Source organism: Sapajus apella, unplaced genomic scaffold (assembly GCF_009761245.1).
Source record: "Sapajus apella isolate SASKATOON/1434 unplaced genomic scaffold, GSC_monkey_1.0 scaffold6, whole genome shotgun sequence".
Lineage (NCBI taxonomy): Eukaryota > Metazoa > Chordata > Mammalia > Primates > Cebidae > Sapajus > Sapajus apella.
Window position 1 is genome coordinate 43,353,919 of NW_022436946.1, and position 12,953 is coordinate 43,366,871.

General features: G+C 35.5%; 1 protein-coding gene across 8 annotated transcripts in view; it reads left to right on the forward strand.

Annotated features, from left to right (window-relative positions):
* The window catches only part of ATG5 (autophagy related 5), a 179,585-nt gene that overhangs the window by 90,442 nt on the left and 76,190 nt on the right, over positions 1-12,953 (forward strand). For all 8 annotated transcript variants that reach the window (XR_004267922.1, XR_004267923.1, XM_032275141.1 and 5 more), the window contains one exon: positions 11,398-11,515. Coding sequence is in view for 6 of the 8 variants with exons in the window: in XM_032275141.1 (XP_032131032.1) it covers positions 11,398-11,515 (118 nt within the window). In the remaining 2 variants the exon portion in view is untranslated. The remainder of the gene's footprint in view (positions 1-11,397; positions 11,516-12,953) is intronic.

Sequence of the window (12,953 nt, forward strand, 5' to 3'; positions counted from 1 at the left end):
GTAGCACACGTTATTCAGTCAAAGAATATGAAGAGGAAACAAACTGTTACCCTTATTTGAAGAAAATTTGCCCCAAGTATTTATATGACAAAGTATATTTGGCATTGTCTAGACAGAATTATAATAAATACAACAAGTTGAATAAGACAGAACATAAACTTCAAACCAGATTGTGGATATAATTCTGATGGGTGCTTTTCATTTAATCATAGTCTCAATTAAGAAACTTCTGCTTTGGAGATGAAGTGTCCCTGACTATAATAATGACAGCTTTTCAAATGTTAATTATTATTTTTTAGTGTTGTTGAGAATATTAAAAGTGGGCTTCAGACTCTCAGCATAAGTACAAAAAGTGCTTATTTTCAAGTCTCCTATTTCTCTACATAAAGGATAAAAGTAGTCTGATAAGTGCCACAGACTCCCACCCACTCCCCTCTCTGTTCCCCCTCTTTCTACCGCCAAAAGACTGTTTACTGTAAAGCTCTAAAAGCATTCATTTGAAAATGGTCTGTGCTTTTTATTTAATGAAGTATTATAATTCTGTATATTCTTAATATAAGTCTTCTTTTGAAAACCATGTGATGCAGAATTTGACGTGCATGAATATATCTTAAGACAAATATGCATGGGACAGTTTGAAGCAGATATCATGTGTCATTGTTGGTGAAGTCTGGCAGCATTTCCTGTGTAAACCCCTGTTTTCTTTTTCTTTATGCCACATAATATTTATTCTAATTAACAAGACTTCAAAGGAAACTGAAGTTTGAATACCAGTTATTTTTTCTTTCTGTAATGGGTTCTCTAACAACTAAATATTTACTATTACCTTCTTTGGTTCTACATTTCACAATGGTTTAAGAGAGGTATGAAAAGAACTAGTTATTGTTAAGCACCTGTTACATTAGATATTTCCTATATCTCATCTCATTTAATTATCACACCCATTGTTCAAAGATAAATTTTGCTCATTTTTCAGATTCAGAAACAAGACTCCCAAAGGTTAATGTAGTTTACTCTAGATACACAGTACGTTGTTGGGAGTTGGGAATTCCAACCAAACCTTTGTTAATTCCACGACATTTCACATTCCAAGCTCTGTATGCTATGGCCCTTAGCCCACTTTTCTCTCCTTATCCATTGATTTCTCACAAGTATTGTTATATTCAGTCTGTCCTCTGAATACTCAAATGACTTTATCTGTTTCTCTATTTAAAAAAAATAAATATATATATATATATCTATCTGGAAGCTTGAAGACCTTCTGTATTCCCTCCTTTGTTTTTATCTTCTTTTGAAATTCCCTACTATTGTAATAGTTTACATTCTACCACAATTAGCTTATTTTACTTTGTGCCTACCTGTGTAGGTTCCACTCTTAGAAAATGAAAATTATGTAACCAGTTAGGATTGTTTTGGTTTTACTCAAGCTGCCAAGAAGTCCAGAGTTAAAATTTGTGTTCAAGCTTTATAATTTTTTTCATAGTGCTTTGTACATATTTCTGTTATCACATAACATTGTATTACAGTTATTTGTTTGCATGTTATTCATCTTTGTATCCATTAGCATAGTGATACCCTGGTAAATGCATGGTAAATGTTTAATGAATGCATATTTCTGATAAAATTTATTCCTGCCTTCTTGTCATTACTTAGAGATCCCACACTTGGGTACTACTATTAAGATAATTCTATCTAAACTACTTATATGTTAGTAGTATTAGTTGTTGTTGTACCTATGCTTTTGTTATAAGCAATCTCAAAGCTTTTTTATAAACATAGGCAGGAAATAAAAACAATATTCTTCTTTGTAATTTGTTTATATCACTGCAGTGCCTATTACCACTATTACTGAAATAGCTACTTGATTCTCTAAAATTGGGATTTTTTTTTTCTTTGCTAAGGATCTATGAGAAAAGTTTTATTGCTATTCATCTCATTTCAGCAATGAAGCTTCACTAATATTTATTATGTAATATTTTCAAAAATAGTAAGTTTGGTTCATTATTTCAAAATTGTATGTCAAGTGAAAATATACTGATTTGGTTGCCCTAGTAATTGCCAGTAGGGTTTTTAATTTTGAAAGGTAGCTTTTGGGCATGAACAGGCACACTTATAATTAGTTGTGTTTTATTAGAGTTATAAATTATAAAATCTCATTTTTCTAAAATGCCTTTTCAGTTTAATTTATCCTACTTATAAATTTAGTAATTATATAAAAATGAGAGCAGCCTTTTTCACTTCTTGGTATTTCCAGAGTCCATCCCTTTTCTAGATTTAATTCTTAATTAACACATAGTACTACTTACATAGTTAGGCAAATCTAATTATATTCTTGATTAATCAATAAACTTTGCTATTCAAGTTATAGTTCAGTATAGCTGATTTTTCAAGCACCTGCAAATATAAAAAGTGAAATCCTCTGATATACTTAAGCAACCCTTGTAAATCCAATAAATTTTACTTATAAATATAGTAAATCACCATCTTATTTCAAAAGACTTAAAAAAGCATATGCACACACAAAGTAGCTAATGAATAAGAACTTGTTATACTTTGAAAAATATAACTTACATTAATTAGCAATATAGTGTTTTTTCTTCAGCTCAACCAAGAAGACTAGAATGTCCGTCTAAGCCTCACTGGAGCAAAGATATTATGCATTCAGTTTACGCTGATTTGGGTCTTTGGGAGATCCTGAGCAGCCTCGCTCTGTCAGCCAGGCTGAAGTGCAGTGGCACGATCTCAGCTCACTGCAACTTCCATCTCCCAGGTTCAAGGCCTGCCTCAGCCGCCCACGTAGCTGGGACTACAGGCGCACACCACCATGCCCGGCTAATTTTTTGTATTTTTCGTAGAGACGGGGTTTGGCCACGTTGGCCAGGCTGATCTCCAACTTTCAACCTTGGGTGATCTGCCCACCTCAGCCTCCCAAAGTGCTGGGATTACAGGCATGAGCCACCACGCCCAGCCTGTCCAATCTCTTTTTAAATAAACTGAGCCCTTTGTCATCATTATGTTCTGCCTGCTGTGTCTGTAGGAGACTCCCCCAGTACCTCCATACCCACTTGCCTTTTAATTAAGGCCATTTAAAGTTTTACAACCCAGTGTATTGTGCATTTACTGGGCATCTGTTGAGTTTCACTACTTTGGTTTTTTGTGTTTTTCTCTTTCATAACTTTTTATCACTTTGTTTCAATGAACAGAATCTCCTTTTACTCTGATGGCGTTCTTCCTCCTCTGTATGGACTTTGATTGACTCCATAGTCAGTGAGCCAGATATATACTCTTCTAGCTGTAAATTGTCATTTTTAATAAACCAATATTTCTCATTTGTAATGTATGTAAATACAGTATGTATGACCAAAACAGCAAAATTAGCACTAGTAATAATATGGTAACAGGGTTGACTACAAGATTAGTATATATTATAATCTTTTTTTTTTGGCAACTCAATACAGAATACGTATTAGAATTCAGTAAAGTTCTGTTGAGAGTCAAGTCACATTTAAAAAGAACAGTTACAACACTTATGCATTAGACATTGTTCTAAATGCTTTATATGACTTAACTGTATAACCTTCACAAAAAACCTTTGAGGTATATATTGTTAATATCCTCATTTTACAGATGAAAGAACACACAAGTAACACAAGAAGGGTTAAGGATTTGCCTGGGGTCACACAGATACTAACTGACTGAGCTGGGATTGGAACCATAAGCTGCATATAGCATAATCAAGTGCTATCCAGAGCTAGAATATGTGTCTTCTGACCGACTTTAAATGTCATGTTCTTCTTATTGTACCATGCTTTAAATTTTTTGAAATATGAAGTGTCAGTTTTGGAAATAGGTTTGTGACTAGACTCTACAGTGTTTCTCACTATAACTGCCATTATGAGTAGCTACTTAGACTACATTCATTTTTATACTTTTTAAAGGAGTTGTATTATGTACTTGATGATTTTAATGCTGATATGTTAACTTTAAGATTTATAAGTCATAATAATTACTTTTGCTCTGTTATCATATATATTATCTGCCTTTGAAAGATCTCGAATATTATAAATATTACTTCTGAGCCTTAATTGGCAGTGTGTTGGGTTTTTCAGCCAGAATGGAGAAAATATTTCATCAGAATCACCTAAGTCTTGAGTCCTCACCTTTCCTCACTCGTCCGTAGTTGAGAGCCACTGCCCGACTGAGCAACTGTTATTGATGTGAATTTTTTTTATGGCCTTCATATGTGCTAGAATAGAAAAAGGTTGAAAGTCAGTGTTGTAGACCGCACTGGTCTCAATTCAGGAATTGAGAGATGTGGCCTGAGAATCTGCATTTTATTAAAATCCAGATGATAACTGAGATGCTACAGGTCCTCAGACACACTTTGATTAACAAAGCTCTAGACTAGTTGTTTTGGGTTCTAAAAAAATTTTTTTTTTATTTTGAGATAATTACAGTTTCACATGCAGTTGTAAGAAATAATACAGAAAGATCTACATACCCTTCATCCAGTTTCCCCCAGTTCTAACATCTTGTATAATTATAGTACAGTATCCCAACCAGGAAATTGTATTAACATAATACATAAACATTACTCAGATTTCGTTAGTTTTACATATAACTGTGTGTGTTTTAGTTCTGTACAATCACATATGTAAATCGACCCTATATTCAAAATATACCTCTGAGAGAGAGATCAGGGCTACCCTTTTATAGCCACAGCCACCTACCTTACTTCATTTCTTCACTAACCTCTGACAACTACTAATTTGTTTTCTATTTCTAAAATTTTTGTCCTTTCACTAATGTGTATCAGTGGAGTCATGCAATGTGGAACCTTTTGAGATTCACTTTTTTCACATAATATAATTCCCTTGAGATCTATCCAAGTTGTTGCATATACCAGTAGTCTGTTCATTTTTATTGCTGAATAGTATTCCATGGGTCAGATGTACTACAGTTAGTTTATAGGCATTCACCTGTTTAATGGGTAACCCTGGGATTGCCTACAGTTTTGACTCTTAGAAATAACATAGCATTCATACATAAGTTTTTTTGGAGAACACATTTTTATTTCTCTGTGAATATTCAAGGGTGTAATTACTTAGTCATATGGTAAGTACATGTTCAGTTTTGTAAGAAACTGCCATACTCTTTTCCTGAGGGACTGTTCTATTTTACATTTGTACCATCAATGTGTGAACCACAATTTTTCCACATGCTCACCAGCATTTGGTGTTACCACTAATTTTTATTTTAGATATTTTGGTAGGTGTATAGTGGTATCACATTGTGGTTTTAATTTGCATTTCCTTAATGGCTAATGGTGTGTGAGATATATTTTCATGTGCGTATTTGCCACCTATATATTCTCTTCGGTAAAATGTCTGTTCATGTCTTTTGCCTGTTTTTTAATTGGATTATTAGCTTTTTCTTTAAACTGTTGCATTTTGTGAGTTCTTATATATTATAGACACAAGACCTTTCTCGGAAATATGGTTTGCAAATATTTTCTACCAGGCCACAGCTTATCTTCTTAACAGGATCTTTTGCAGAGCAAAAGCTTTTTTTTTTTTTTTTTTTTTTTTAAATGTTGATTAAGTCCAATTTATTAGTATTCCCTTTTATGGGCCTTTAGTATTAAGTTCTAGGCTGATTTTGAATGTAATATTAAAATGATTTTGCCTCTTTTCTTCCTTGCCATATAGAAAAACATTAAAACGTAAATTTCTGAATTTCATGATTCTGGACTTTGTAGCATACAAACAAATGAAGAGTAAATGAATGAAAGTAAATGGAAATGAAACCTTGAGTCAACGAAATTTGGATAGTATTAACTTAAACTATGCATTGCAGTGTTCTAAAACTAGTGGCCTTGGTGGTGATGTGTTTTAAGTTACAAATTATTATGTGTCAGTGTTGTGTTGTGTTGTAAATTTTATTATCTCAAAAACTCTATAATGTGTTATCTCCATTTTACATGTACACGTGTATATATTCCTGTTTTACAGTTGAAAAAACTGAGGTTCAGGAAAGATAGGTAATTGTGCCCATGGTCCCATAATAAATGATAGAAACAGGACTTGAATCTAATACTTCTGTTGTTGTTGTTGTTGAGACAGAGTCTCGCTCTGTCGCCCAGGCTGGAGTGCAGTGGTGTGTGATCTTGGCTCATTGTAACCTCCACCTCCCAGGTTCAAGCGATTCTCCTGCCTCAGCCTCCCAAGTAACTCGGATTACAGCTGCACGCCACCACACCCGGCTAATTTTTGTATTTTTAGTAGAGACTGGGTTTCACTACATTGGCCAGTCTGGTCTCAAACTGACTGCATGATCCTCCCATCTCAACCTGTCAAAGTGCTGGGATTACAGGCATGAGCCACTGCACCTAGCTGAATCTAATACTCTTTAACAACTGCCTGGCATGTTTTGTTGCAGCATGTAACTGTATGTAACTCATAAGACTAAAACCTGATTTAAGTTTGCGATGATTGTGCCTGTTATTCATAACGCCCATACATTGTCTGATTTTCAGCTTATAGTAAATCATTTTTCGTTTTATCAACATTAATGGTACTATTGGTTAACCTATTGGCTCTATTGGCTATATTTGAAATAGGGACTTTTCCTTTGCATTTCTTTTGTTTATTGGAAACAGGGTTTTGCTCTGTTACCCAGGCAGGAGTCCAGTGATTTTAACAGGCTCATTGCAGTCTTGACCTCCTGGGCTCAAGCATTCCTCCAGCTCAGTCCCCCACCCCCACCCCCAAGTAGCTGGGACCACAGATGCACTCCCTCACACCTGACAATTTTTTTTTTTTTTTTTTTTTTACCTTTTAAAAAGATGAGGTCTCTCTGTGTTGCCCAGGCTGGTCTCAAACCCATGGGCTCAAGCTGTCCTCCCACCGTGGTCTCCTAAAGTGCTGAGATGACAGGCATGAGCCACCATGCCTGGCCAGTTTTATTTCTTGAATATACATGTGAAATATGATTAGCCAGCAATTTACAGTGTAGCTGTAACACACGTTACTTATAGGAATTGAAGTTTTACACTTGAACTATTTAAGAAAATACACATAAGATTTCCTAAAATTTTTATGTTTCATTTTTCTGCTTTTCTTCAATATATCTCTGAGACAAATTTCCAATATAAGAAAAAGTGATTGCTGTATTGGTGAAGGTGCATGAGTAGAGGAGAGATGGGGAGCAGCGAGGCATTACTACCTCAATTGCTCATTTCATTTGTTGTTGAGAAATGACTAACATACGTTTGAAAAAGTAACAAGGACAGTTTCAAAGGTACTTACATTATGTTATTTCTCATGAGAGTAATACTGTTTCTTGGAAGTTATTGAAATAGTTTGCATTTTTACAAATATGTGGCAAAATCAGGTATTGCGGGATATTCCTGTTTGCAGTGGCTTTCTTGTCTGTCAACATAAGATTTAGATTGCCATGGATATTGTTAGTCTTGTCTGATTTCATATATACTGAATCAGTGTTTACAAAATTTCTATTTGTGGAGATTTAAAAATATTTCTCAGTATAATTTAGTCTTCTTTGCAGAGAACTGTTGAAAAGTTTGCAGGAATATATCTTCCATTCCCATTGCCCTTAAGAACCTCTGTACTTGAATGCATGATCTCTCTGTGGCACTTTTGTTTTAAGTTAATTGTCTTAGTCCATTTGGGCTGCTATAACAAAATATCTTAAACTGCGTTGTTGTTGTTGTTGTTGTTGTTGTTGTTTTTTGCTATAGTTTTGTTCTTGTTGCCCAGGCTGGAGTTCAGTGGCACAATCTCGGCTCGCTGCAGCCTCCACCTTCTGGATTCAAGTGATTCTCCTGCCTGAGCCTCCTGAGTAGCTGGGATTACAGGCGCCCACCACCATACCCGGCTAATTTTCTGTGTTTTTAGTAGACATGGGGTTTCACCATATTGGACAATGTGGTCTTGAACTCTTGACCTCAGGTGATTCACCTGCCATGGCCTCCCAAAGTGCCAGGTTTATAGGTGTGAGCCACCACGTTCTGCCTAGACTGGATAATTTATAAACAACAGAAAATTATTTCTCACAGTTCTAGAGGTTGGGAAGTCAGAGATCAGGCCATCAGCAGATTCAGTGTCTGGTGAGGGCTGCTCTTTGTTTTAGAGTTGGTACTCTGAGGTACTTTGCTGTACTTCACAAAGTACAGCTGCGCCCCCACATGGCACAAGGGGAAGAGGGCTTACAAGCTTCCTGGGGCCTTTTTTATAAAGGGCATTGATCCCATTCATGAGGGCTCTGTCCTCAGGACCTAATTACCTCTCAGAGGCCTCACTTCTTAATAGTGCCATGATGAGGAATCAGTGTCAGCATGAATTTTGGAGAGGTGCAAACATTCAGATGATAGAAGTAACTAACTCCCCAAATTGAGTATTTTGTGTACTCCTGATTGACTTACTCGGGTACTTAATTGCTATTTGCTAGAACACTAAATTTTTAAGAATAAAAATATTACATTGTTAAAGGCGCTCTATAATAAATATTAAGCAGAAAATGTTCATCAGACTTTTGGCTGGGGGTATGTTGGATCTTTGTCTTTTAAAATAAGATTCTCATTGAATGAGAAACACTTTGCTGAGTGTTTTCTTGGTTACCATTTTACAGAGTTTAGCTACACTAATAGCACTGGGGCTTTCTCCCCACTAAGCAAATACTTCATCATAAAAGATTGTTGAAGGTTATACCTTTGTAATACTTGCTCAGATTTGGGAAGGAGTAGAAAAGAGGAGAGATACAGAAAAATAACAGGATATTTTTCCAATAGTGAGGTTAGAAGAGAATTTCTGTTTTTTAGTATGTAACCAAGACTTTTTTTTCAGGTAATTTTTAATTTTTTAGTTCTAATCATTATGGATACATAAGGGATACATAAGAGTTATAATTATTTATGAGGTACATGTGATCTTTTGGCATAAGCATGCAATATGTAATGATCAAATGAGGATATTCACCACCTCAAGCATCTATCATTTATTTGTGTTAGGAATATTCCAGGTAATTTCATTATAGCAAAGCCACCTCACAGTTCATACACTAATTAGGGTATGAATGAGAGCTCCAACTTCTTCAAAAGATTTCTTTGACTTTGTTGTTTTCAGTTCAAACTATGGGAGGTACATTTTGACCTTTTTTTTAAGTTGTGGGTACAGTCCTGCTCTCTTCCTTTTCTACTGCACCAGCTCCAGTTCTCTTTACGTAAGCTTGCTGTATTCAGTCTCCCTCTCACCAGTCATTCTGATTTTGCTTTGTAACCAAGTTACATACCCAGCACTGCTTTCCATTAGCCGTCAGAAAAAGCCTTTCATCAACATTACTTCCTTTGCTAAAAAGTATTAAAAGCTCCTTCATGGCCTGAAGATAGAAAACCCTGAGTGAGGGGTGGCTATTTTAAATTATCACTACAGTTCCCTATTTATTTCTTTTCTTCTCTCATCTCTCCAGCCTTATTATCTTTAAGCAGTTAATTACTTGATTATGCATAATATTGTTCTTGGTTTCAACTTGTATGAGAAAGTATGGCTTTTTCAATTGAACGATGTATTAGTTCGTTTTCACTCTGCTATAAAGAAATATCCAAGACTGGATAATTTATAAAGGAAAAAGGTTTGACTCACAGTTCCGTATGGCTTGGGGAGGCCTCAGGAAACTTGGCAGAAGGGGAAGCAGACACCTTTATAAGGCAGCAGGAAAGAGAGGTGAGAGTGCAGGAAAAACTACCACTTTTAAAACCATCAGATCTCATGAGAATTCACTCAGTATCACAAGAACAGCATGAGGAAAACCGCCCCCATGACCAATCACCTCCCTCCTTCAACACATAGGGATTACAGGTCCCTACCCTGACAGGTGGGGATTACAATTTGAGGTGAGATTTGGATGGGGACACTGAGACAAAATGTATGAAAGGATATCAATCATATTTTTAAAAACAATCCCTTAAGAGTTCAATTAGTGAAGTAAATTGAGTCATATTCAATGCATATTATCAGGATTTTTAAAAATTTTTCTACAGTTTATTTTCATACTTGTCACAAACACTTAACATATTTTTGGAGTACTGTCTTTTTTTTTTTTTTTTTGGAGTACTATTTTAAAATATTATGTATTCAATGATAAAGCCTCCATCATCACGAAGGTAATTTAGGAAATGAAACAATTTTAAAAGTGATTAAAACAATGAGATTCTTAGCAATAAATTATGGCACAGTGCTTCTGACAGTTTTTGTGAGATGAAATGGCTGCATCTGCTGTTTTGGAAATTGTGAAACCTATCGAAAAGTTGAAATAATGAAACTACTAAAATCATACACCCTCTACCTAGATTCACCATTAGTTAATATTTTCCTATTTTTGCTCTGTCTTCACACACACACACACACACACACACACACACACACACACACACACAGAGAAACATACGCATACCCTCTCTTTCCCTCTCTCTCTTTCTCTCTTTGGACTATTGAAAGGTTAAGTTTGGGGGCTGGGAGTGATGGCTTATGCCTATAATTTTGGGAGGCCGAGATGGGTGGATTGCCTGAGCTTTTAGGGGTTCAAGACCAGCATGGGCAACATGGTAAAACCCCATCTCTACTAAAAATAAGAAAAATCAGCCAGACATGGTGGTGCACACTTGTAGTCCCACCTACGTGGGAGGCTGAGACATGAGAATCACTTGAACCTGGAAAGTAGAGGTTGCAGGGGCCTGAGACCGCAACACTGCACTCCAGCCTGGCTGACTGAATCTCAAAAAAAAAAAAAATGATGATTAAGTTTTGGTTATCATGGCACTTCTTTCCTAAACACTTGAACATGGATTTCTTAAAAATAAGGATTGTCCTTATTATACCTAAGAAATTTGACATTAACTCAATAATATTATCAGTTGTCCATTCTGTATTTCCCCTATTCATCCCAAAACTGTTTTATAGCTGAATTTTTAAAAAAATTCCTTCTTAATCCAGTAGTCAGCCAGGGTTTATGTTTATATTTGCCTTGTTAGTCTCTTTTAGAGATACTGAGAAAAAATGCTTTTGTTGGTATCTTTTTGTGTTATGTTGCTTTGCTTTTTTTGCTTTTTAATGCCTTTAACTTTTTGAAGGGTCCACCCAGTTAGCTTTAGAATGTCCCACCCAACTTTGGATTTGTCTGCTGGTTTCTCAGACTTAGATTTACCTGAATTTATCCTGTTAAACATTTTTCACAGTGATGCCACATTTTTGATGTTGGGTAATTCTAATAACACCAAAGCAAAAGGCACCTAATGCCAACATAAAGTTTATGAAATACAAATTTGTAATTGGCAGCAACAAAGACTTAGTTGCTTGAATTATTTTTTCATTTTTCAAATAGACAACGACTGAAAGACCTTTCATTCAGAAGCTGTTTCGTCCTGTGGCTGCAGATGGACAGTTGCACACACTGGGAGATCTCCTCAAAGAAGTTTGTCCTTCTGCTGTTGCTCCTGAAGGTAATATAATCAGCAACATTAAAACATGTCTTTCATTTTCTGAAGTAAAATAAGCATTCCACATTTATAAATAACAGGTTATTTCAGGAAGATATTTTCATATCTTATAGCAAAAAATCTTTTCAAACAGAAGCATTTAATATTTAATATATTATTTTGTAAATTGTTGACTAACAAAATGAGGACTTGACTCTGGCAAAATAAAATGCAGTTTTTAAATCACACTCTTAGCACTTCCCTGGTACTCTGGTCTTTAACTTATGGATTCGGTTCTGATAAGTACTACTTTTAATCTTGCATTTTGTTTATTAATTTTAAAGAAGTCAGAGATGGTAAAAAATAATTTTCCTATTTTTGATATTTGAAAGTTGATAATACTGAATAATGGTTGAGTATTTTATTTGAATTTTCTACTACTCTCTACTTGGTTCTTTATTACTTAACCTTGTTCTTTTAAGCTTTGACAATCTATAGGTCCATTCAAAACTTGACCTGTTTCATGACCCTAATATGTAACTTAGGTTAAGATTGTTTTCCTACAGGCAAGGGAAAAAAATATTTAAATTGCTGAATTCTGTTTTCTTTTTTTTTTTTTTTTTTTTTGAGATGGTGTCTCACTCTGTCACCCAGGCTGGAGTGCAGTGGCACTATCTCAGCTCACTGAAAACTCCACCTCCTGGGTTTAAGCAATTTGCCTGCCTCAGCCTCCCAAGTAGCTGGGACTACAGGTGCGTGCCACCATGCCCAGCTAATTTTTTGTATTTTTAGTAGAGATGGGGTTTCACCATGTTAGCCAGGATGCTCTCAATCTCCTGACCTTATGATTCAACTTCCTTGGCCTCCCAAAGTGCCGGGATTACAGGTGTGAGCCACTGCACCCAGACTTGTTTTTCTTTATTGCAACATAAAGAACACTAAGAAAATGCAGAAAACAATAGAATAGTGCCCATAATCCATTCTCTCTCTCACACACACACACACACACACACACACACACACACACACACACAATGGCACTTGAATATTTGAGATATACATTTATGTATATACAGTTGGTTCTTCATATCACGTGGGCTCTGCATCGTTCCAACAGCAGATCAAAAATACTTGGGAAAGAAAATGGTTGATTATATCTGTACTGAAGATAAACAGACTTTTTTTCTCGTTATTATTCCCTAAACAATGCAGTATAACAACTATTTATATAGATTTACATTGTATTAAGTATTATAAATAATCTAGAGATTAGTGACTTAAAGTGTACAGGGGGATGTGCACAGGTTCTATGCAAATATTATGCCATTCAATGTAAGGGAATTTTGAGCATCATTGGATTTTGATATCCTCGGGGATTCTTGAACCAATACTTCATGGATACCAAGTGATCACATTGTGTGTGTGTGTGTGTGTGTGTGTGTGTGTGTGTGTGTGTGTGTGT